The sequence below is a fragment of the Lotus japonicus genome, chromosome 2, assembly GCF_012489685.1.
Source record: "Lotus japonicus ecotype B-129 chromosome 2, LjGifu_v1.2".
NCBI classification, from domain to species: Eukaryota; Viridiplantae; Streptophyta; class Magnoliopsida; order Fabales; family Fabaceae; genus Lotus; species Lotus japonicus.
In genome coordinates, this window is record NC_080042.1 from 79,613,446 (window position 1) to 79,639,109 (window position 25,664).

At 34.3% G+C, this 25,664-nt stretch overlaps 2 protein-coding genes and 1 pseudogene across 3 annotated transcripts; 2 read left to right on the plus strand and 1 right to left on the minus strand.

The window, feature by feature from the left end:
• The first annotated feature begins 8,050 nt into the window (after positions 1 to 8,050).
• Positions 8,051 to 14,764, plus strand: LOC130740019 (DNA (cytosine-5)-methyltransferase DRM2-like; annotated as a pseudogene).
• A 318-nt stretch (positions 14,765 to 15,082) lies between these two features.
• LOC130740020 (E3 ubiquitin-protein ligase BOI) lies at positions 15,083 to 19,346 on the minus strand. Of its 2 annotated transcripts, none has more exons than XM_057592506.1 (5): positions 18,998 to 19,346; positions 18,843 to 18,899; positions 17,328 to 17,507; positions 16,272 to 16,633; positions 15,083 to 15,781 (listed from the first exon to the last, which is right to left on the minus strand). In XM_057592506.1, the coding sequence occupies exons 3-5, from the start codon at positions 17,431 to 17,433 to the stop codon at positions 15,233 to 15,235; spliced, it is 1,017 nt and encodes a 338-aa protein (XP_057448489.1). In that variant the 5' UTR covers positions 17,434 to 17,507; positions 18,843 to 18,899; positions 18,998 to 19,346; the 3' UTR covers positions 15,083 to 15,232. The 2 variants fall into 2 exon arrangements, with proteins under 2 accessions (XP_057448489.1, XP_057448490.1); XM_057592507.1 differs by having other exon boundaries at positions 18,843 to 18,929.
• Positions 19,347 to 22,449: 3,103 nt separating this feature from the next.
• LOC130740022 (DNA-directed RNA polymerases I, II, and III subunit RPABC5) lies at positions 22,450 to 24,254 on the plus strand. Its single transcript, XM_057592509.1, has 4 exons — positions 22,450 to 22,558; positions 22,710 to 22,768; positions 23,739 to 23,833; positions 23,919 to 24,254. The coding sequence occupies exons 1-4, from the start codon at positions 22,523 to 22,525 to the stop codon at positions 23,942 to 23,944; spliced, it is 216 nt and encodes a 71-aa protein (XP_057448492.1). The 5' UTR covers positions 22,450 to 22,522; the 3' UTR covers positions 23,945 to 24,254.
• Positions 24,255 to 25,664: the final 1,410 nt, after the last annotated feature.

Below are 25,664 nucleotides of genomic sequence, written 5' to 3' on the forward strand. Positions count from 1 at the left end.
AAAACAAAACTTACCCTTCTTCATTAAGGGGTTTAACCAAGAAAACATCAAAACAAAACATGGATTAGTCATTCAATAGTGCATAATATGATATCAATTATCAAAGGAGTATGCATCACATTTCCCTTGCTTGCTTCACTCACACAACACAAATTGTGCATTAAAATATTAAACTTCTGTTTCGATTAGTAAGTAAATGAGTGGTGAATCAAGATTTGTTGCAAAAGACAAATGATACACTTGAGTGGGTCTATAAGGTGTCAACAATGGCACTGATTATAACAGCTCTTAATGATCACATGCAACCTTCACGGGTCTTGTTGTACTTTGTCTTCTTAAGCCATGAGCCACTCACATATGATCAGAAAACCCACTACTTAGCCTAATTCCTCCAATTTTGGGTCTTTTGTTCCAATTTTCCTTGTTAGATCAAAAATGAAAATTAGCTAGTGACCTCAAAGTGATGTGTATGTTTGTGTTAACACAAATGTGATTTTGCGTATCTCAAAGAATTAATTAAGAATTTAAAATCTGTCACTTTAGATTTAATGTAGATCAGGGAAGCATGATTTTAACACGATAACTTCAACATAAATCCATGTTGAGCTGAACGGAAAACGTGCTTAGACCATTGAACATGATAGTTTAGTTGAGAAGAAGAAAAAATTAAATCATAATTGAATTTGAAGCCATACTTAAGTGTACGGCTGAATATAACAGGTGCTGAATACATATAATTATATAAATTAATTGAAAGGAAAGATTTAGAAGAAATCCTCCTTACGCCCACGGATTTGTAGCATTTTTTTGTTTTCATGGTTTTGGAAGACAACATTTTCTGTGCATGTGAATAAAAACAATAGAAAAAGTACAACATCATGCTCTTGCTGAATACAATTTCTGTGCATATGCTTCTCAAATCTATTGAGGTCCCCATAATAGGAAAAGGGAAATAATTGCAATAAAGTTCACAGAAATCAAACAAATGAACAAAGAAAATTTTCTTTACGAAGATCATATGTTAAAGTAAAATCCCAATCCCTTTGTGGCAGAGAGTACACCAATTTTTTAATGGACGATTAAGAGGCACAGTGCTATTTTCCAGAAACAGATTCAGGGTTAGATTTGGACAATGATTTTGAAATTATTGTCACTGCTCAAATTGAAGGACAAACTTACACCTTTCTTTTATTTCCTTGTATCCTAAACCTTCCAACCTCAATGTGTACCTCTTCTGCATGAGGTTTCCATAAACATATATAGATACTATTACAAAATACAAATAATCATATAAAATCATTCATGTGATCTTTACCCAATAGCTTAAGTTTTTGTTAGTTGTTTGACATGATATAGAGTCTCTAGAGTGTAGACATACGTATAATTATACATGTGCTACCATGTTATGTTTACTCGTGATAAAAATTCGAAAAAAAAAATCATGACAGTAATATGTGATGACAACTAATGTTTGGAACATTTTCTTTGGGGGTTGAAAACGATTGGCATGATGATGGTTGGAAATGGACTCTGAATACATACAGTCATTAATAATTAAATACAGGTGTCTGTTATTTGTATTTCCAACTGTTCACTTTACTCACTCAGAGTTTCTCATCTCGAGTACATGAGGTGCTGGTTCAATTATATGTCAGCTTATACCTCAGTGACATATTCACATACTCTCACTGTTCTCTTTACCTATGTGTATGCATCTGTGATCTCTCTTCAATTATGTGTGTACCTGTGATCCCTTGATACTTTCCATTGATTTTGCTTCCTCTATTGATCTTCTTCTTTCTTTAACGCCACTCATCTAATTTGTTTCAAAAAAATTGTTGCCTATAAGTTATAACAATGTTCATATACTAATAATATGCTTTGAGGGAACATGTTTCTTAAAACAGCAACAATAGTTCCAAACTGAATCATGCATTATTTAGAAGAAGAAAAAACATAATTAGGAATAAACAATAATTAGCTTGCTTATAGTACTAAAAATATGCATGAAAATTGTTGTTGGTACCACCTTTACATTCTCATACCATCCCTTTTTTTGGCATTTTTCTGCATTTAATGTATAAGTTATATATTATGCAATTTGAAATGCAGTGTGTAAATGGTTACCCCAAACATAACTGCAGTAGATTGGGGAGGTTAGAAAATCTACGTGGATGGTACCAAAACTAATGCCCAAAATTTATTCTTTTGTTGTACCTAGATCATGATTTTCTATTATGAAAAACTTAATTATCATGTTAAAATTTTGCGTTTATCTCTCTTTCTATATTATTATTGAAGACATGAACTAACATATATACCTACTATTTCTGCTAATGGTTATTGTTATTTTTCTTTAGTTAATTCCAATTTGTCTTATTTTTCTTCTCCAGTCCCCACCCCATTATGTGGCATTGAAAACAAAATAGACCTAAACTCAGAGAGAGATGTGTACAATACGGCCATCCCAACCTCTTTTTATGCTTGTGTTGTGTGTCCGTCTCGTGAACTTTTAAGTTGTCTCGTGAACTCCAAGAACAAAAAGATTAATAGGGCCTGCTTCTGATTCTGCTTCATTATTAAGTTGATAAAATGTTTAATTAAGTGTTTAACTGACCAACTGAGTTGAGTATAAACAATTCCATGCTTTCAACTTATATAAGAATGAGCCATTTGTGCAACAAAATATGGCCCACACAAATCATAATAGATAACTAAGCCACCATCCACCAACCCCAGGAACTCGGGTATATGCCTCCAAATTAATCTTTAAACCTTCATATCTTTAGATAAAGAATATCTAAGTTTAATTTCTGCCTCAAATTGATGATAACAACTTGCTTTAATTGTGAATTTCTCTAATTAAAGTTCAAGATGCATGTATTAGATAATTAGAAGATTGCACATCACTCTTTCTCACGGACAGAGTTAAATTGTTTTTAGCAGGGGTGTTCAAGGAAAAAATAATCATTGAGGTTATGTTTGTTGAGAAGTCTCACACCAATTAAAAAGATGACTAAAATTGTTCTTATAAAAAATAAAACAACCTTGATTTCATCTCTACAAAGAGGTAGAGTTAGGCGTAACAAAATTCTTGAAGACTATCCACATGTGTGTCATCCGTTTAAATTATTATTTCTGCAAATCACACACTCCAAATGTTTATTAACATGAGATGAGTATTGAGAAATCTCATATTTACTAAATATATTTCCAAAATTGTCTTTATAAAGAGTATTAAGGAACTATCACTTCTAAACTAACTTTTAGGTTAGAATTGAAGTTGAAGAATTTAATTTTTAACAAATAGAAAAACAAATTACATGTAAAACAAAGAAGACTAATAAAAGAAATGGAAGGGACACAGCTCTCCAAATAACACGAGTAGCTCTGCCCTGTCACTACCAAATACTGGTGTTATTTATATTTTAGGTACATGACTACTTGTTGGCTACAATTATTGTATATGCTGCATTAATTAGACCTCTGTGTTTCTTTGTTGTTTACAATCATTTGCAAACATTATGTTAAAGTTTCTTGCTATGTGATTCTCCTCATTAAGAAATCCAACATATGTTCAGTTCAACAACAATTATATTCACCAAGTCACCTCAGCAATCAATTGCAAGAGTTGGTAACTAAAGAAGAAGTACGTAGTAGTTCTACTTCTAGACAGTAACAGCTTTTTGGTTCACGGATCATTCTAGAAATTTGAAGATGAATGTCAGAAAATATAACTTAAGGTTCATTAAATTATTATATGTGTCATTAATGTGTGTTCACGACGAGCAATGCAGATAGAATATGAACTTTTTAATTTTGGGCTAGCTAGAAGTTCAGAGAAGCTAAGGTTTAGTGCATTATGATGGGGTGTGAGCCAATCCTACCTGTTAAGTCAACGCTGGTGAAAAAGCTGACATTTTTGTATTGGAGATTCCTCATTCAATATTGTTTCTGCTGCTGCTAAAGTTATGGCTTGTAGTGCATGTGAATTTTCTGTGGGGAGAAGCTGGACCCTTTTGCCTATGTGTTATGATATTCAATTTTTTTATTCTTAATTTTCTGTTAGGAGAAGACCCAAAATACGTGATAATGTATAGTAAGTGACACAATGATCTTACTACCACAATCCATTAATTGTCGCTTGGGTTCCTACAATGGGAAAAACAAAAGACAAAAGCTAATTGTCTACTAAATATAATGTAGACTGCAATGTTAATTGCAGAAGAACTTTTTCGTATTAAGTTTTGTTTTCATGGTAGGCAATTATGATGGATTCTTGGCGGGGATTTTTTCAAACACGAGATTCAAACTCGAGATTAAACACCAACCACTTGAATCAACCACACTTTGGTTAATGTTATCATATTAAGATTTTGATTTCTAAAGTTATCATTTTGATATATCATATATGTGTTTGTCCCACGGGACCTCCTTGTATTCATGGCCTACACAAAGCCAATTTAGCAACAACATGTATTCACGGATTGCTTTGAACCCCAAAAGCTTTTGCTTGATCAATAATTCTTTGGAAGAAGGGGCCTCATCAGAGTCCTTTTATCTTTAACTCCATGGCCTATAATGCAGGCGCATGACCCTTATCCCAGGGCAGATAACGATGCGACACGTTTCACAATCACACACAGAGACAACAACTTCATTTTGGCTATGATTGATTAGTGTGCAATGTGCTCACCCATGTGCATGCCCTTTTGGTTTTTGCTACTATGGAATGTTCACTGTGTCCTTTAGATCACAGCTTCCAAATTAAGTACCATATCCAGAACTAGAAGTACCACTATCATGCAGGAGAAGAAGATGTTTAACGTTTTCAATAAGCAGAAAAAATAATGGATTGTTAACTTTATGCAGAAAATTTTAAAATTGTGTCATTGTTTAATCACTGTATAATTGCTTCTTATCAGAGACTCAAAATATTAGTTTTTGATCCTGTTGAGCAAATATATCAAACACATCATATGCACCACAGATATGAGTTATGGTACTTTAATTGGTAACCATTTGCTATGCATGATGTTTCTCAATACAGAATTCTTTTAAATAATACATTCATATAACATGTGTGACACTCTCAATCTATAAAGGAATGGGGAGGGGACCATAAGTTTTAGTGATGACATATTGATGACAATCAGAACTTACAGATGAAAAGACAAAGCAGGCATGACTTTTTAACAATAGGTAGTTGATTCAGGTATTTATTCAAACATGTCGACTACTTAACATGTATACCTCCTTGATGTTGCATTTAGGAACAAGAGAGTATATATGCTGGCATCTAAAGCCAGAGAGGAATGCCCTTAACTAATAGTAATACTCAAAGAAAAACTAATTTAGATCCAACTCTCTCAGATATTGGATACACAAAAGTGTTGATGTTCTGTAATTTTGAGTATTGACCCTTAATTACATATGCATATTGGATAATGATTTAGATAGTCATGTCCATCCAATCTGATCCTAAGTAAAGATGAATTGCAAAGATCTCATCTATATCAAATTTGTAATCCATGTGCCATGAGACCAACATTTTGCTGGAATCAAAACAAAACAAGCCAGTTAACTAAGCAAAAAATAGAAGAACAGAAAGCATATCCTCTTTGTTATTTTCCTTCTCCACTGTTGGTTACCAGATTTATGCATTAACAGCCACTCAATTGGTCCCAATTGATTACATGGTGGTCCACATGTCAATATCTTGGAGGCTTATAGACTGTTCTGCAAAATACATGTGTTTGTCTCTTACAATGACACGAAGACGAATAAGAGCTATCGACATAAACCAATGATATTTTTTTATTGCATAAATATTTTCTTTTCCTTATGATATAGAAAAGTTTAGTTTTGATCCCTACTTTTTTTTAGTCGGAGTCCTTAACTTTTAGAAATTATCATGATTCAGTCCCTATTTTTACAAACCACTGTAATCTATGAGAAAAAAGTTTGATTTACACCGTCAACCAATCAAATTTCTTAAATGTGGGAAAGACGAATTTTTATTTAATTAAACTAAGTGACTTGACAAATCTTTGAAATCTGATTGTGTAAAAAACCTTACGCTGTCAATGCATCAAAATTAAACTCATAATCTAACCTGATTTGTTTGGTTTGGGGGTCACTTGCCACAAATAGCAAAATGATTGAAACCAAATTATGATGATTTCTGAAAATTAGAGATTGAACCTAATAAAAAAATGCATGGACAAAAACTAAATATTTATATATTATTGGGATATGTTTGTGTATTGGATAAGTTTGGATTAAACCAAATAAAATAAAATGACTCGATTATTAAACTCATTTTTTTAAAGTAATTATTAAACTCATGTTATATTTAGGATATGTTTGGATATAGGATATGTTAGGATAATGCAGGTTTCTTGACTACATGGAGGAAGTCTGTTGGGATATGCCAATTTGGTGTAATAGTGTGCTAGAAGGAAATGTATTGGGCATAGTACTGAGGTGTTACTAGTTTTGTGGTTTTCATGTTTTGATATGATATTGATATTAGATTGTGGGTTGTGTGGTTCCCTTAGGCTTACTAGAGTTTTGTGTACTCTTTTTCCTTCACTAGGATTTTTTCTCATTGGGTTTTTCCTAGTAAGGTTTTAATGAGACACATTCTCTATGTTTTGACCTTAAGGATGGGTTTTGGAGAGGATTTTGTATGGACTTAATAGAGGGGGTTGTCCTCATGCTTTCTTTCCATTTAATAATATTCTTCTGTTTTCAAAAAAAAAAGACAATACAACATATATTGGAATTGAAATATAACGGTCTGATTGATTTGTCTATTTTATATTTTTATTTTTAAAGAAAATAAAAAATAAAGTTGAAAACATGTTTGTTTTTTTTTTGAAAAAAAAAACATGTTTGGTTGATATTTAGAAAATGTTTTTCAAAATATGATCAAAACTAAAAAACAAATGTAGTTTTCATTTCCACCGAAAATGAAAACGAGCTACCACCACTATCACTACCATTGTCACTGTCATCTTCATCGCCACCATCACCTTTGTCCCCATGGCCGCTGCCACCACCGTTATTGCCTCCATCACCACTGTCGCCACCCACCACTACCATTGTCGGCGCCACCACCACCTTAGTCATCACCTTCGTCGCGGCCACTACTGTCAGCATCATATTTGTAACCACTGCAGTCGCCTCCGTCACCACCCCCAACCCGTGAAATAAAAAGCGGCGGAGGTTGGTGGTGGCAACAACAACAATGGCAGTGGAGGCAGCGATGAAGGTGGTGTTAATGGTGATGGTGACTGGTGGCGGTGGCCGATGGTGGTGGTGGCCGATGGGGTGGTAATGGCTGCAACAACTATGGAGTTAGAGGCGATAAAGGTAGTGGTGGTGGCAACGACAATGGCAGTGGTGGTGGCGATGGGGGCGGCAATGATAACAATGATGAAAATTAAATCAAAAAGTCAAAACAAGTATGTTTTCTAAACGTAAAAAATTGAAAAAATGAAAGCTATTTTCAGAAGATGAAAAATAAAAAATATAATAAAAAAATACTTTCTCAAACTAGTTTTTTTATAGGCAAATGTTAGTAAATTAGTCATCTTAAGCGTTCAAACCCTGAACTCTTCACTCTTCATTCCCCTTGACTTAATGGAATGGGGTGTCCTTCCTCTTGTAACAAAAAAAAAAAAATGTAAATGGGGTGGGTGAAATGAAAAATAAGTGAAATGGACTTTTTTTTTGTTCACTTATGAAATGGACTAGAGTGAAATAAAAATCTCACTAACTCTCTTCAATGGGTCAACCCGTGAATGGTGGGCTTGACCCAACTCTCACCTACACTTTAGGGGTCCTCTTCAGATTTTTGCTGGCGCCGACGAACAGGTTTCCATCCACGACTTTAGTTTCTAATAACGGTAAACAAATGCCGATCTTCTCGCCATTTGCTACCTGTGCTTGAATTTCGTTGTATGTGTGGTGTTTGCATTTAGTGTGTATGAATAGAATAGATTGGTGGTAATCACTGGTGGAGAAATCATTAGACATTGAGTATAATACATAAACAAACATATGACAATTCACGTTCCTCCCATCTAAACACAATAGTTTCAGAAAAACAAGAAGCTGATACTTGATAGTTGAGTGTTGATATAATTATTGCAAATGTATATATACACACATCATCTTTTAAACACTCAATTTCCACATCTTTTTATTTCTATCTCTCTCCTCTTATCATCTATCACATTTCAAACTTTCTCTCTCTTACTTTTTCTTTCCTTTATACATCTCTCCGTCTCAAGGATAGGTGTGAAAGAAACATTATTAATGTTTGGAACATCAATGAAAATGGGTTGGGAGGAAGTGAAGAGGAAATCCGTACAGCTACACTGCCTGGAAAGTTTTCCACCCACATTTGGAGAGAAAACTTGCAAAAGGTATTGAAAATGTCTAGGTATATGTGAACTTTAACATCAACGTCACTTCCTATCAATTTAAAATGTAATTTTTTGTTTTATTAGTTAATTTGCATATTAAATCATTACTACTTATATAAATAATTTATATATTACTCTTACTTTTCCTTTCATCTTCACTTCTTTTTCTATAAATCCAAACAACTTTAAAATCATCTCTTATATTCATTCCTCTAATATATTCTTTCCTCTCATATTTCTTCCTCTCATTTTCACATCTGCATCCAAATAGAACATTAGTGTAAGCAACTAGCTGAGGAAATGGCATAATTGGCCGCAAATGTGTTGGAAATTTGGCTGTGACTCGCTGTCATTAGCCATTAGCTATGAAATAGTTTCGGGGGTGCTCATGGGTCGGGTCAACCCAATAAATCCATCCAACCCAATCTGATCCAATGGTAAAAATGCGGGTTGGATTGGGCAAACGGGTCCATCGGATGAATTTTATTACGATCCAATCATCTTTGGATCGGATATCGGATTTCGTAATAATCCATCCAACCCAACCCGAAATTCAATCATATAATAATAATATATTATTTAATATATATTTTTAATAATTTTAATTTTTACCTAACCTACTAGTAGGGTATGTAATTTATAGAGACTTGAAGTCATACTATTTAAGTGATTTTTAGGAGACTTAGAGACTAATTTATTTGTAATTACTTGTCATATTTAAAAACTTGAAGTACTTGTTTAGTTATGTGTTGTTGTATAGATGTGTGTAGACAGTAGTTATGAGCTTATGATGTAATCGCATGTTAGAGACTTGAAGTACTTGTTTTTTAATATTTTTCAATATTTTAGGTTTATTTTTATTTTAATATAACGATCCAATCAATCCATCCAAACCAACCCGAAGATTGTCGGATTGGGTTGGTTCGGATTCGTAGGTGAAATTTCACAAAATACGATCCAACCCAACCCAAACAGTTTTGATCGGTTCGGGTCTTAATTAGGCTGAAAATTCATCCAACCCAACTCATGTGCAGCCCTAAGTTTCCCAAAAAAAAAAAGCTTCCTGCGAATTTTGCAACGAACTTTTCTTGCAAATTTTCCTATAATTTTTAACAGTAAAATTAAAATAGAATCATGATAAGTTAATGAACATAGACAAATATGATAACTAACCTAAATTAAGACAAAGATCAAAGCAAACACAACTGATAATACACAATCACAACCAAATAACACACAACACACACAATATATTGGGCTCAGCCCAACACACTGCTCAACGCAGAGTCAGAAATTGTGAGGCACAGAAATAAGGAAAGAGAGATCACAATTCAATTGACCAAAAAAAATAAAAAGAGATCACAATTCACAACCTCCCAAGTTTTCCTTCCAATTGACTATGTTTTGTCCCTTGCTTTTGGCTCAATCCCTGCCATTTGATATTTCCTTGATACACCATTTGACTTTGTTCAGTTTGTTGTACCTTGTTGCTAGCTCTAGGCGCAGACACATGAGAGGAATTTTCATCTTCCCTCTTTCATATTTTTCCTGTAAAGCTTTCTCTCCTGTCTATACTGCAGCCTGTGTCATTTCCCTAATGTGGCTCACCTTTGGTTTTTACCCATTAGTTCATTTGACCAAACCATACTATGTAATATGTAAAGGAAAAAAAAGGTCGAAAAGAAAGACACGGCCAGCACAACAAAGGAAAAAAATAATAATTATTGTGATATGGTTAAAAAAATTACTTCTTTTATATTGAAAAGTATTTTTTTCGTTCTCGTAGGATAGCTCAAGTGGTAGAAGCCGAGGGACATATGAGTTGAGTGGGGGAGGTCAATGAATCAATTCCCGGCAGGTGCAATTTATCTTTCCGATGTAAAAAAAAAAATTCCATGAACGAAAAACAATATTTACTATATTTTCATTGAATAAAAACATATTTAAACCTTTTATACTTATAGTGGTAATCAAATTTCCATTCCAATTCATTTCCTTCAAATTATAAAGAATTGATGTTAAGTAGTGAAATGAGGTGAAATACTAGTTTCCATTTCATTTCATTTTATCCTCATTTAAAAAAGGCAAATAAGAAAAGGAGTGCAGTGCATGCCCCATAAATGCAACACATATCACATTTGGTTATGGAGACGATTCATAGAAGTATCTGAATGTTTAAGGTTTGAGCGTGTGTTTGTCACTCGGCGAGGTTAGCAAGCTTGCTTCATCTTCTTCCTTTCAGGTTGGTTTTTCCATACCTGATCTAAGCTTCCTTTACCTCAAGTTTCTTTACTCTGCTTCATCATTTTACTTACTACTTACTAGCAATGGTTAATGGTGATGAACCACAAAAAGATGGAGTTTTTCAATTCCTTTGCTCCTTCTCTCTTGCCTGACTGATAAAGCTTGAATCTTTGATGTTCCTGCTGTAGTGTTTGGAAAGGGGTTCATTGTGTCTTCCTACCTCTCACCTAGCTGTTAACTACATTATGGTAAGTTCATCTTCCTTCCCTAACTTTATTAAGGTTCATTCTATACCATACCCATATCTCCCGAGAAGAATCAAACTTTTCACCTAAGGTTCAATCAATCACTTTTGACCTTTGTGACCGACTTAATGTGTTGAATATTTGATTTCTTGATTTATGAGTTAGTACAAGCTTAGAATATTAATTAATGTTTTGACCAATATGACCGATACCTATTGTTGCGTTACTTTATTTTGTTTTTGGAAGGGGAGGGCTTCTTATTACGAGCTTTTTGGAAGCCTCTTCATTCATTTATCTTCTCTCCAAAACTCCACTCGCAAACACACCCTATTAGTTATATCCACTATAACACAAGTTTATTCCTTTTATAATGATCAAGTATTCCATGTTCTGTTTAGGAGAGAAAGGCCAATAGCGCTGGTGCCAAACGTTCCAACCTGATTATTCACTTTATGAGAATGGGATTTTCCAGAGAGGCAGTGACCAAAGCACTTGATCTAAATGGTTGTTTTTCTCAACTGATGTTCAATAACTATTTGTCTATTACTACTACTACTACTACTTAACTTGAATGGTAATTGTGAGTTTTGTTATTGTCCCTGGTAGGAGAAGAAAATGAGGAGGACATTTTGGAAACTCTGCTAACACTTACTGCTGTGAGTAGCTCTAACACTACATTTGTTGTGTTGTTCTACCTTCTAATCCATGTACTATTGAAGTGGGTTTTAAACTGTAGTCTTTAGCTTTCACTTCCAGGGGCTCAATAAGATTTTATTAGTGACTACAACCAAACATGAATTTTAGAGGGGAGAAAATCATATTTAACCCAAAATATTTCTGTTTAATTTAAAATGTTTTTATCGTTCATTGGATGGTTGCTTTTGTGATCTCATGTCAAGTTCAAAATGTTTTTATTTGAAAAGCTAAACGGATGTTATTTACTTTCCATTTCTACTTGTGAATGACAACAACAATATGATAACTATCTTCCTTCTATAATTTTTTTAACAACATCATTGATATTGCAGACTATTGAGGATCCTGAGCCAAATGCTTACAATAATCCAAGGTCTTCTTCCAAGACAAGTGATATACCAATTGACACCTCTGATGAGGATGAGGATAATTATCTCGGAAGTCAGGTAGATAACTAATCTTACGTTACGATTGTGATAAAATGAAATATGCTTTATTGATTCACCGTGTGTAAGCAAACTGATGAACGAATAAAAGAGAGAGAATTAGATATGATTAGTGGTTTGATAGGAAAAGAAGAGAGATAGGAAGAGAAATTGTGTGGAAATGGGATGAAAAAGTATAACAATTTGGGATGTCTAACTCTATCTCAAAAGCTAGCTCAAGAGGTGATCATTGTCTTCTCATATATAAGAGGTTATCTTGGTCATATCTCTAATCAACATTAAGTGAGACTTGTCAACAAGAAGAAAGTGAATATGGATATATAAAAATTGTTTGCAAATAGATGCATCAGAAGATTGTTTTTTACATGTCTAATGTCTGACCTGTCTTCACATCGTGTATCAAAATTCTGTTAAACTAATTCCTTTCATGCAGGAAAACACTGATCTAGACAAGGATGAAACCTTGGCCATACTTGTGAATATGGGATACCCTTTTGAGGAGGCTTTGATAGCTATAGACAAATGTGGTAAGTTTAATGTATAATTGTTTTTTCATATCATATATATTTTTAAATTTCCCTTTTTTTCTTTCTTTTTCCCACTATCAGTAACACTAAATAATCTCAGATGGTTATTTTGTTTATTAAAATATTGAACTTAATATTGCTCCAAACCATTTCCACAACTTCAATATTTTGATTTCTCACTATTACATACACTTGGCAGGTCCTGAAGCCCAGATCTGTGAGCTGACAGATTTCATTTGTGCTGCTCAATTAGGAGAGGAACTTGACTCCATTCTACCAGAACCACCAAATAACAAACATGATGAGTGTGCTTCTACTCATAAAAAGGTGTGGCTTAAAATCCTATCAAATTGGTTTTAAGGTTTGTAGTTTAACATTGTCAGTAATGCAAGTAGTTTTCTTAAACGATGTTACATCTTCAGCTCTGCCAGCCAAGAGATAACTCTTATCCATCATGTACAAATAAGAGAGTGAAACTTGACAATCAGAAATGTAATAGCATCAGGATATCTAATAAGAAGCCATCGGCAGTTCATGTGGAGATGATACATCTCTCTAGTCAAATGACAGGATTCAGTATACCTAATGGACCCTGTCCAGTAGTTGCAAGAAAACTACCAAGTAAAGTAGCAGGTCAACCATACTTCTATTTTGAAAACGTGGCTATTGCTCCTAAAGGAGTTTGGAGTAAACTATCACGTTTTCTATTTGACATTGAGCCAGAATTTGTTGATTCCAAATTCTTTTGTGCTGCCTCACGAAAAAGAGGATACATTCATAACCTTCCCATTCGCAACCGCTCCCCCCTGCTTCCTATCCCTCCACTGACTATCCAAGAGGCTTTGCCTGCAGCTAAAAAAGTGGTGGCCTTCGTGGGACAGAAGAACAAAACTCAATTGTCTTTTAACTGTAGTAGCTTCTGGTGCAGTTACAGATAGAATAAGGAAAGAGCTTGAAATGTGTGGTGCAGAACCTCCTCGACATGTCCAAGAGAATGTGCTTAAAGAGTGTAGCAAGTGGAACTTGGTCTGGGTTGGGAAAAACAAAGTGGCACCTCTTGAACCTGATGAATATGAGAAGCTGATGGGGTTCCCACATGATCACACCAGAGGTGGTGGAGTTAACCGGACAGAGAGATACAAAGCACTTGGAAATGCATTTCAGGTTTTTATGCCTCTTCTATCATGTATCTAAGTGTTAGCTTGTCATCAGAAGATTTTTATTATGATGATATGATAAAAAAAAATGAAAAATCAAACTTTTTGTTAATGGCATTATAACCCAACCCATAATTAGATGCAACAACATCCAACTATCGAAGCCTTTCCTCAATAGGTGAGGTTGGCTAAATAAATCAGTCTATGTTATAATGCTCTATCGAATTTAAGTTTTTAGACAGATTATTTACCTCTAATTCTCTTTTAATGATTTGATTTAGTTTTCCTAAGTCACCCTCTCTTGAACTAATAGATTCTATTCTATTTGGTCAACCCTTATGTCAATTGATCTTCTCCATACAAACCAACCCATAATAAGATGATATTTTCTAATCAAAGTTAAGCTGCTTTATATCTTCATCCTTTGGTTTCAGGTTGATACTGTTGCATACCATCTTTCGGTTTTAAAGGATCGATTTCCCAGTGGCATTAATGTCCTATCTCTCTTCTCTGGCATTGGGGGTGCCGAGGTTGCTCTGCATAGAGCTGGAATAAGGCTAAGAAATGTGGTGTCAGTGGAAATAGCTAAAGTGAACAGAAGCATCATTCGCAGTTGGTGGGAACAGACTAACCAAAGGGGTAATCTAATTGAGGTTGAAGATGTACAACAAGTCTCTTCAAATCAGCTTAAGAAGTGGATAACCAAATTTGGTGGATTTGATCTCATCATTGATGGGAGCCCCTGCAACAACCTTACTGGCAGTAACAGAGTTAGCAGAAATGGGTTAGAGGGAGAGCACTCCTCGCTTTTCTACGAATATTTTAGGATTCTTGAGGCAGTAATGGATTTACAGAGAAATAGGCTTCTGTAAACAAAATGTACAGAGTAGATGTTACTGATTCCCACTTTTCCACTAAACTAAATTTGAAGGCATTAATTGAAATACTTATACATAATATATGGAATAATCTATATATATGTGAAATTACAAAACCATATCATTTTTATGTTCTCTCTCTCTCTCTCTCTTTTCTTTTTTTAATAACTTTGGTTAGTTCCAATAGATTTTTACTGAACATTAAGGAGTGTTCTTAACATCTACTAGAGTTCACTATTCATAATCATACTAATGGAGCAAATTTCTAGTATCACACTATCACTGTAATGCAGAAGACTCAGTGTTCTCTCTCTTACAGACAATTATATTCTCTTTTTGTTTAAATAACTAGACAAGGAAGGACAGGTGATGTGTTGTAGTAAATTTTATACTAATTAGGTAGAGCTCAAAGAAAAAAGATAATAGTAAATACCCTTGCAAAGAAGGAAGGCTGTTAAACAAGAAACTTGATAAACATCCATTGGTGTACTCCATTTTTTCAGTGACAGGTACTTTTACTTTAAAATAAAGAACTTAGGCAAATATATCACACAGAAAAACAGCGACGCATATTCCACCGTTATAAGAACTTACCCTTCATAAGTTAAGACAGATACACCTCGACACTAGCAGTTTTTATCATTTGACATACTGGACAAACATTGATAAATCCGTCACAGTCTTTACACAAGCTCAGGTGCCTACAAGGTATCAACAGCATGGAAACATCCTTTGCTTTGCAAGCTCTGCAAGAAAGATTCTCCATGCCTTGGTATCTCGGGTGAATAGATTTCATAGGCGCACCTGGAATGCTTAGGAAGTTATTGGGATCTATATACGAGGCAGCATCATCAACTTCACTATCTCCAAACCCTTCTTTCCCTTGTTCAACCCCATGTGAAATTGCTTGCTGCAAATTGTTCCTTAATGCATTAACAACTGATTCATTATACTTTGCTCTGTAGTGCCAGTTCTGTGCTTCAACAGCCACCTGCTTTATTCTCTCTGCTAGCTCCCTATTTTTACGGTTCATGTTCTCTATCTCCTCCTCCTTTTCCCTCAGCTTCTTACCAATACCTTTCTCAATGGAAGTGAGGAGAGAAGCCATGTGTTTTTGTTTCATGTCTCTTACTCCTCTTGACAATTGTTCCTTCTGCGTAGAAAGAGTTGGTATAACATCTCAGAAAAGTGCAAAACAATCAAACCAAGAATCTACAAAATCTCAAATCCATAATCAAACTACAACTTCCAGTTCTATATATCTTTGCGCAATAGAAAATTAATCATTTCAAAACTTCCCACTACAGGCTACAAAACACAATGCCATCACACTGAAAAACTCAATGATTTAAACTTTAGAGATAAAGTGTTGAAAAAGAAATAACTCTTCTAGAAAGTAACTCCTAATGAATTAGGCAATGAAAGGTTTGTCAACAAAAGGTGAAATTTCTTCCCAAAATGGCTGCATAGTGATATGTTTGAATTGATAAGATTCTAGCTTAAGTTTTTTTGAATAGTATTCTCCCCTTTTCTTATTGGATTAAGCTGCAGGCCAGTCACTCTTACCTTTTTAAGGAAAACAAATATTTTGAGCAAAAAAACATTTGCTCCCAGAAAAAGAAAGAGCTATATTGATATGTTACCTGAAGTTTTATATAATGGTCCAACTCTTCTTGTTGCCTATCAAGCTCAGTTCTGATATTGTCACCAAGGGACAATATGATAGAAGGTGGGGCAGTCATGCTGCCACTAGCAGAAGTAACAGATGAGTTTCGCTCATCATCATCATATGAAAGCCTCAATCCTGTTGACACAGCGTTAGGATTTGGAATACTTGCCGACCAATCAGCATCATCTTGGCAGACATTGTAGTTTAAGGATATCTGAAGCCTTTGCTTCTTCGAGATATCTTCCATTTCCCTGCTTCGTTTATTTGGCTGAATCATGGAACTGATATGCTCATTTCCAATGTAACTAACTGGATCAACATTGCGTCCAGCTTGCACTGCAAAAGATATTCTATGTTCATCACTCTGATAAGGTAAAACTACAAATAAAATACAAGAATACAAGAATTATTAAAGAGAAATAGAGAACAGATAAATTAATCTAAAATGTAATTTAAGGAACTGCATAAAACGATAATGTGAAACTAAAGTCAATAACTTCTAGTTTTACAACCGAAGATAGGAATATTAGAGCTAGCAACAGATAATATACATTATCAGCCGTTTATAGCCTTATAGATTGGACACAGTACATGATACAGGTAATGAAAAAGGCCTCAATACAAACAATACAAATACCGTGCCAGGGTCCATTATCATTGTTATGTTTCAAGATCAAAATAGAAAGGAAGCAGGGAAAGTAGGTGCAGAAAAATCAAAATTGACAATGTCCTGCAAAATTTGATGTGTACATGCAATGCACAAAGGCAAAAACTGCACACTTGGAATAAATAACACAAGTTTATAGCCCATTATATTAAACTCTTGCAACCCTATTCAAGAAAGGAGAGATGCCTTCATCATGCCTTCGGCAAAAGGGGCAATAGGAGGATGAAGTTGTTGGAAGTAAAAGATTAAAATTGCACTTGACTGAAAATCCAAAAAAAGAGAGCAAAATAGCCAGTAACATTGAACGCATTGAACCAGACAAATATGAAAGAATCACATGAACAAAGGAAAGAGAAAACTCACAATTTCCAAACAACTGCAACTGATTTGTCGCATTAGTTTGACACTGAAATTGATTCTCATCCAGAAAAACAGGAAGCAAGCGGTTTCCATTGTTGCCCCCGAACATTATCCCAGGAATGTGATTGCCTAGATCAACTTATGTAGCTTTAAAAGAATATTACTGAAGCTTCCAATAATTATCTGCAAGGAGGGGCGAAGGGAGAACTTGGCATCAAATAATTTAAATTTTGCAAAGCTTCCAATGAAATACATGAAGATGACAAAATGAATATTAACTTTCAGTAACATCTAGATAAAACATTGTGATAAATAGAAATGGAATTTTGGGTAGAACACATAGGAAACAGAAGTTTGTAAAATAAATCATAAACTAACTTTTGAAAATGAGAAGCAAAAGTTTCGAAGCAGATATTTGCAAGTTCAGTAAATACCAAAAAATATATATAACTTGTAGCGAATGTTAAGAAATGAAATTCTGGAGAAGCAATATTAAGGTCAACGTTGACTATACATATCTTCATCTTATATTTTAGCATATATGTCTCTAGAACAATGCTAACAATCCTAGCAAGTAAATGCTTACTTTAGAACAATCACAAGTTTTAGAGTAAATCAGTAAAGCAAAAGGATATTATTGAATATAAATCACAAATTAAAGTATTTAAGCTTCAGGGTTGCTCAGAGTAGGGTTTCAAATTGCGGTCCGCAACAACAATTGTGGCCGCAACGTAACAGGTTTTGGAGTCCTCGCATCGGCAGCGAGACCGCATTTGTGGCCGCATTTGTCCGCAATTCCGCGATGCAGCGGTAATTGTGATTGCGACCACAATTTTAAAACCCTGGTCAGAGTCAGGGCTCTGAAGTAAAATCCCTGAACTGGTGGCCTAACACTCAACCAAACCATCAATGAAACAACGAAAAATCATTCTTACACTGAAACTATACATCTAGCAAGTTTTCTACTTCTCAGATACAGATGCGCAACACTGGGTATAGAACATATTTCAAATAAGAAAAAGAAAACGCATAGAAGGAGTACAGTGATATGATGATAATTTCGCATAACAATGGTTGAATTTCGCCTAAATCAATTGAGTCAGTTTAAAAAATGACAAAAGAAAATATATTGCAGACCTATAAATGGGCATATAAGCCCCTTTTTTTTTCATTTTTTGATCCATTTTTGTAAAAGGTAATAAACAGAAACTTATAAATGGGTGGCTTTCATTCCATCATAAGGCCATATAAAGAGTTGAAATGGAAGCAATTGACTTCCATATAAAATCTGATAAATTTCATTAAAATTTGAGTGCCAGAAACTCTGATGAATTGCCATGTGTGATCAAAAACTGAATATTTAGCCAACTGAAGATGAAAACAAAATCAAGTTGAAGTTCACAAGTGATTTACAAATATGAAAACACTACATAACAATTCAGACAGATTTTTAAAAAATAACTGGAAAAACAAACTAAATGCTTGGAGACAGAACACAAATTAACAGCAAAAGGTTACCTTGATGTTCAGGACCTTTGTGATTATCTATCAGGCAATCCAATCCAATCCACTCCACTGCAAACCAAGCAAATCAGACACTACAATCTAAAAAGATGATAATTTTATGAAATGAAACGATGGAAGAACAATTCAAACAAGAATCCATTAAATACCTTGAGAATTGAAATGGAAATGCTATCTAACATGGGAAAAGGAGATCAATTCAACAAAATCCCAACGATAACCATCAGAGAGAAGAAGAGGAAGGTGAGAGATCTGGAAAGGAAGGTTGGGGATAGTGGAAGGATGGATGGAAGTTGGATGATGATTTATGAATAGAATAGAGGAAGATGAGGGAGTGGATGTTGCAGAAGAAAGAGAGCCAATTATTATAATTTTTAATTGTATATTGTATTGAAATTTGAAACCATTCCTTCTAATTTGTGACCATGTTATGGTTGGGAATTCAATTGGGAATTGGGGGTTAGAAGTTTCACATTCCATGATTAAAAGAATGTGAGAAATTCATATATACGATGATTTAAGATTTTTGATGAAAAATGTGATGTTAAATATGCGTGTAGTTTATTCTTGTTAGCCAATATGAAGATTTATCTGAGTTTTATGTGTGTTGTGGACAAGTGTTATAATATATTTTAATAAATATTGTTTGTTTGATTTGTTGTACTTTGTTGGGTGGATTATTACAATGTGAAGAAAGAGACCATTCTTTCCGGAAAACCGCTATTCTCCTAACCATCTGTCATGCATGACATAATAATTAACTAAGTTGTTTCATTTTGGATTTAGGTAAGTGTTTCTTGGTTTTGCATTGAGCTAATTTCGTGTATGTCTTGGTAATGACTATATTTTACTTTTAGTAAATCTTAAAAGACATATTCTATCGTCATATTTACGCATGAGAGATCAATTTCGTTAAATTTAAGTGTTGTTTGGAGTATTTTATTAGCACATTATTAGGGTGGGAAATAGCCTGAATCAAAGAAGCTTTCCACTTTAAATTTGCGTCAATCAGGTAAGTGTACCATAATTAAAATCATCACAAGAAGGTACCCAATCTATTACTCCAAAACTTGATATTCAATCCATTACCCACTCTCCAAAAATATTCTCGATCAATAGCCCATCTAGAGTTAAAAATACTCCTCCAAAAATAACTAGCATTGGGATAAGTTTGAGGAAAATATTTAGCTTTTAACTAGGGATGGTACCCGCACGGGCGAGGGCGGGGAGTGCCTGTCCACTCCCCATCCCACATCTCTTCCTTATCCTCACTCTCCATCCTGTGGCAAGGTGAATTTTTACTCCATCCTCAATCCCCACCTCCTCGAAGGTTTCCATGGGACCACTAACACATCATTAAAAGTAAAATAAAATAAAAAATACATAAATTTTTACCTAGACTACAAATGGTTAAATATGGAAACTACATATTTCTCTACCTCGACATCTTTATCTTCATTAAATATGTGTTGTTCAAACTGAAATTTTGAAGTACATAATCGTTATGTTTATGATTCTTTGTATTTTTTATTAGCTACTTGACTATTTTATTAAGTGTATTAATGAATTTTTACCTATGTACACGGCGCAGGGATTCCGCGGGGTGGAGAGGGTGATCCTCACTCCCATCCCTTGTCTTAGGATGATTTTTGTCTCATCCCCACAGAGAAAATTCTTCAAGATCGGAGTCCCAAATGGGACAATCCCCGCAAGGATTCTTATATGCAAGTGAAAATTGTCAATCCTACTTTTAACACTCTAAAAGCCAAACTATAAGGATTGGAGAGCAAACACCACTATTGTTTAGCCAAATCATCACAACTACTTTTGGAGCCAATGCAATGAGATTTACTATTTTTATTTATGTGTTGAGATTTACTCCTTCTTTCTTATTAACTTTCCACTTTGAAGAAAAAAATTTGTTCATATATATATGTCCACTTAGAGTTTTAAGAGAACATTAAATGATGTTTTTCCAAGAAATGTCCTTGCAGGAACAATAAATGAGGAAAGATAATATACATTTTAAAGGATGAAATAGGAAATCAAATAATACTTTTATGAAAAGTAACAAAATTAATTGCACTCTTTAATATGTGTGTTTCTTTTATTCCTGGACAGTTAAATAGGAACGGAGGGAGTATGAAATTACATGTGTTTATATAAATTGAGAAACAAATACAAAATAATGCCATGTTTGAATTCATGTTCAATCTTCTAAAATAAAATTATTAGAAATAATTTTGTCTCAAAATCAATTCTCATTGCTTGAAAATCTAGTGCTCTAGAGTTCGTCTATTCAACTTCAAAGGAAGACTTAAGTGGTAGTAAGCTTTGAAGTTGAACCACATTCACTGTCTTTGCCCTAGGTAAGCACATTATATCGCTGCAAGTTATGTGTATAATAGGAATTGGAAAAATAAATAAATACAAAGACAAAACCGTAAAATAATTTATCTGAACTTGGCCAAAATTTAATCTCGCAAGTTGCTAATTTCTTTTGATTATCATTTCATTCAGCCACGCCTGTGTTTGATTATGTGTCTATTTTAAGAGTCATAAGGAGATTCATGAATCTAATGATAATGTTGCAGTTCTGATATATTTTAATTTGGTGGAAAACCTGTGACTCTGATATACAATTTTTGTCCTTTTTAACTACTATACTAGCTTATTTTTTTGCTCATTACTATACTAGCTAGCACATTGAATAAGTAAATATTGCATTGAAAGATTGTTACAATTATTAGAAAAAATCAAAGTCGACGATCATCGGTGCATTGAAAGTTGTTGACCAGAGCCGTGTCCATTATTTATGCATTCAACTTCAACAAATGGGACTGTCTGCCACAAATTTCTCCAGCTCCCACTCACAAAAAGAATGGTCAAAGAATTGTTAACACTTTTATTTGGCGAGGAGAGAAAGAGAGAAGGGGAAAAAGAGATGAGGTAAGAGTGTGTTCCATTATGTTTTTATTTTTTAAAACACAAGTTTTTAACCGTCACAAATGTTTGTGGGGTTAAAACCCTCACTAACTCTATGCCTATTAAGTGTGTGTTTGGTTTAAAATCTGGAGAGGCCAAACGTGGATCCAGAAATCCAAAAGCAACTATTTCTTGCTTCTGTAAACGTGGATCGGGGCCAAACGTGGATCCTGAATGGGTTTTCCAAACACACACTAAATCTAAGAGTGGAAATAGATCAGGTTAGACAAGACTTTGAGCGGCTTATGCACGTCTGACCTAGCCTTCTAGAGGACACGTCCTGACCTACTAACGCGAAGCTAAGACCTCACAAAATGGAGATGTCCTCAACCAACAAAAGACTTATTTGCTCAAGGGGGCAAGAATGGCAACTAGAAGGTTCATCCTCATGTGCTCCATATTTCACTAGAAAGTATGCACAATTTGGCTTTTTATATATCATTGAAAATAAATATTAATATTATGTAAACAAATAAAAATTAACTAAAGAGATATATACTACATTCATTTACATTGTTTTAAACAAATTTTTTATTTAAATTTTGTTCAATAAATAAAAATCATATTTTCGACCTTATATATATATAATTATATATTATATATATTCTTTGTTTTACCTCCCTTTGTACCTAAAGTCAAAGAAGAGTCTTCTTCACTGCGGCGAAGAAAGCACAGAGCCGACTGAGAAGATGATCATCCCCGTCCGTTGTTTCACATGTGGAAAGGTCTTCACTTCCGCCATTCCTCTATTTCATCATCTTTTCACTGCATCGCATAATCAAAACTTCAAAACTTTTCCCCCTTTTTAACAGTTTTAGGGTTTAGGGTTTTTCGTTAATTTTATACTCAAATTGATTCATTTTTTCTCCTGTTTAGGTCATTGGAAACAAATGGGATCCCTATCTGGATCTTCTGCAGTCTGATTACAGTGAAGGGTGAGTACCCTAACCCCTTTATTGTTCAATTTATGTGATACTTTTTCAATTTTTACTTGTTTATCTTCCTGAATATGAGTTGCAGAGACTGAACAATTGAATGATTTTGTACTTAAGATAAGAATTATGCTACATTACATGTAATTTTTGTTTTGGGGGTTTCTAATTTCTATTTTCTGTTGGTGTTGGAGGGAGAGGGTTACTTGTGATTGTGAAGCCATGGTTCAATGTGTTAGTTTCTCATGATTAGATTTTTGTTTTCAGCTGACATGCTATAGCTAACTGAGTTTAGCTAAGTTTCCTTATGTAGTAGTGTGATCATTAGTCTCTGGTTGGAGGTAGTTGGTATGGGCATGGTGAACCTGTAGATTGTAGCCTTTTCACTTGTTGTTGAAATGTAGGGAGATCAGGAGGGTTAACGAATGTTCGTTAATGTCTTGTCTATTCTGAAGATATTTGCTTGTCATAATTTTGTTGTTTTTGTGAGTTGTAATGTAACACAATAATCATTGGCTCATAACTAATAAGTCGTAACTTTAATTGCTGGCTACTATATGCATTGCTTGAGTGCTGAAATTCATACCTATCACCTTGTCAATCTTTTCTTCAGTTTAACTTTAACATGCATTTATATGCATGCAACATGTCTGTTTTGGAGTGGTTAATGTCTCAAGTGCTCTTTCCCCAATTCCCATTTTAGGAGTGTCAAATATATTGAAATTTAAGATTGATTGCATCTTGCTTATGAAGACTTTTTAATAATAAAAAGTGATCAGAGATTGAGGATTTATACGCATTTGGCATAGCTTTTCAAAATGTGATCATGTTGTTGCTCTGTCTCAACTCCCAAGGGATGTTAGATATCATTGTGTATATACTTGATTGCTGTTGGTGTTTTAGACTTTTAGTGTCTACCTCCTAACAAATATTAATTTTAATATCATAGTACTAACATTATGATGGATTTCAGAGATGCGTTGGATGCTTTGGGGCTAGTTCGATACTGTTGTAGGCGCATGCTTATGACCCATGTTGACCTCATTGAGAAGCTGCTGAATTACAACAGTATGATTGGATTGCTCTATTATTCTTTTTTGTGTCTGTTTTCTGTTATCATTTGTCTTTATACCGATCATACATTTGGTTGCAGCTCTGGACAAGTCTGATACCAGTTAAGAAGACTCAAGGAATTACATGTACTGAGACGTACCAGTGGCACTGCATGTCAATTATCTTCACTTTAAATTGTTTTGCATCTATTAGGTCTAGTTTGTGTGCTGTGTCAATTCTGGTTGTTGGCCGGACTTGAAAGAGGCTATGAATGATATGGTGCAGCTTATGTTAATTTCTCTTTTTAAGTTTAGTTAGGGCGATGCAAAACTGTCTTTTGGTATTGATGTATAGACTGATATGAAAGACCAAATTGTAGAAGATTGGCTGGTATCTACAAAAATTAACTGTTTATGAATGCCGTAATTGATACTAATGCTTGTTGTAAGTTTGTATTACTAGATAGGAATATTGCTATTTGACTTACTCTGCATGTTGCAATCTAACCTTTAATGTTGGCAAACTTATTGGTGAGTCTCCTTGATAATTTCACCCGACTTTTTTCATAGAATATCGAACTGATGAGTTTAACTTAGACCATATACAATGGATGGTTTAATTGAGTGTTGAATTTTGTTGAATTTTGTTGAGTGGTTTTAGTGGTGTGTTGAAAGGGATGAGAGAGAAGAAAATTGTTGAAAGTTTTCAACAAAATTAAAGTGCCTGCGGTGTGCCACGTGGCGCAAGGCCAGTGGCCAGCGCGCAGGCTGCAGGAAAGAGAAAAGCTTTTTTTTTTCTTTGCCATGTGTCAGCTTCTGATTCGTAGCTCCGGATTTCTTTTACCCTTATCTTTTGAACTCAATTATTTCATAAAAAAAAATTTCTGAAAAAAAAAATTATACCAAAATTCATGATTTTTTTTGCTCTATAAATAGAGACTTGATTCGTTTGATTTGGACAGAAAAAAAAAACTAAGTTTTTCACCCTCTTATTATCTCTCTCACCATCTTATTTATCTATCTATTAGCATTTGTTTTAAAATTGATCCCAACAATCACCATTTCAACACCCAGAATTCTTCAAACAACCCATTTTACAACCAAAATTACAACAACTATGAAGATCCAAATCAAATTTCTTACCAACGTCCTCAAAATCTCACTAATTATCAAGTCCCACATCAATTCTCCAACCAACGTGTATATGGTCTAATGGGGTAGGGTGAGTGGTGAGTGGTGGGGTAGGGTGTTGAGAGTTAAGTAAAACCATTGGAGTGCGTAATTGTTGAAAGAGTGTTGAATTGGAGAGAGAAGATGATGTGGAGTGTTGGGAAGAGAAAAAGTGGGGTAGAAAATGGGTAAACAAAACATTTTTTGTTTAAGCATTGTATATGTTCTTATATATGATTGGTGTTTTCAGCAATTTTAAATAATAGTTAAGTACTCAAGTTGCAGACTGGGTCCAGAGTATTTTTTTTTCAGAAAGGATTATCTCTTGTATGTCTAATGATTCTTATGCTCTTGGTCTTGGGAGGATTGCTAGAATTAATAACCTACATAGGTAATCAGTCGCACCCCTCTTTCTGTGTGCTGATATAACCTACTTTCTAAAATTCTGTTATGTTCTACAAAAGAAAAAAAGGAAGAAAGAAAACACTGATATGGCTTGGTTTTGACTTTATAGATAACAATTATAAGACGGTAATGTGACTTGTATAGATTGCAAAGTTATTTATAGATCCTGTTTGATTGTTTGAATAACTTATTTGATTGTTTGAATAACTTATTGGAGGTTATCTACTAAAAAAATATTGCATTACGCGACTAAAAAGCTCCAATAAGTACTC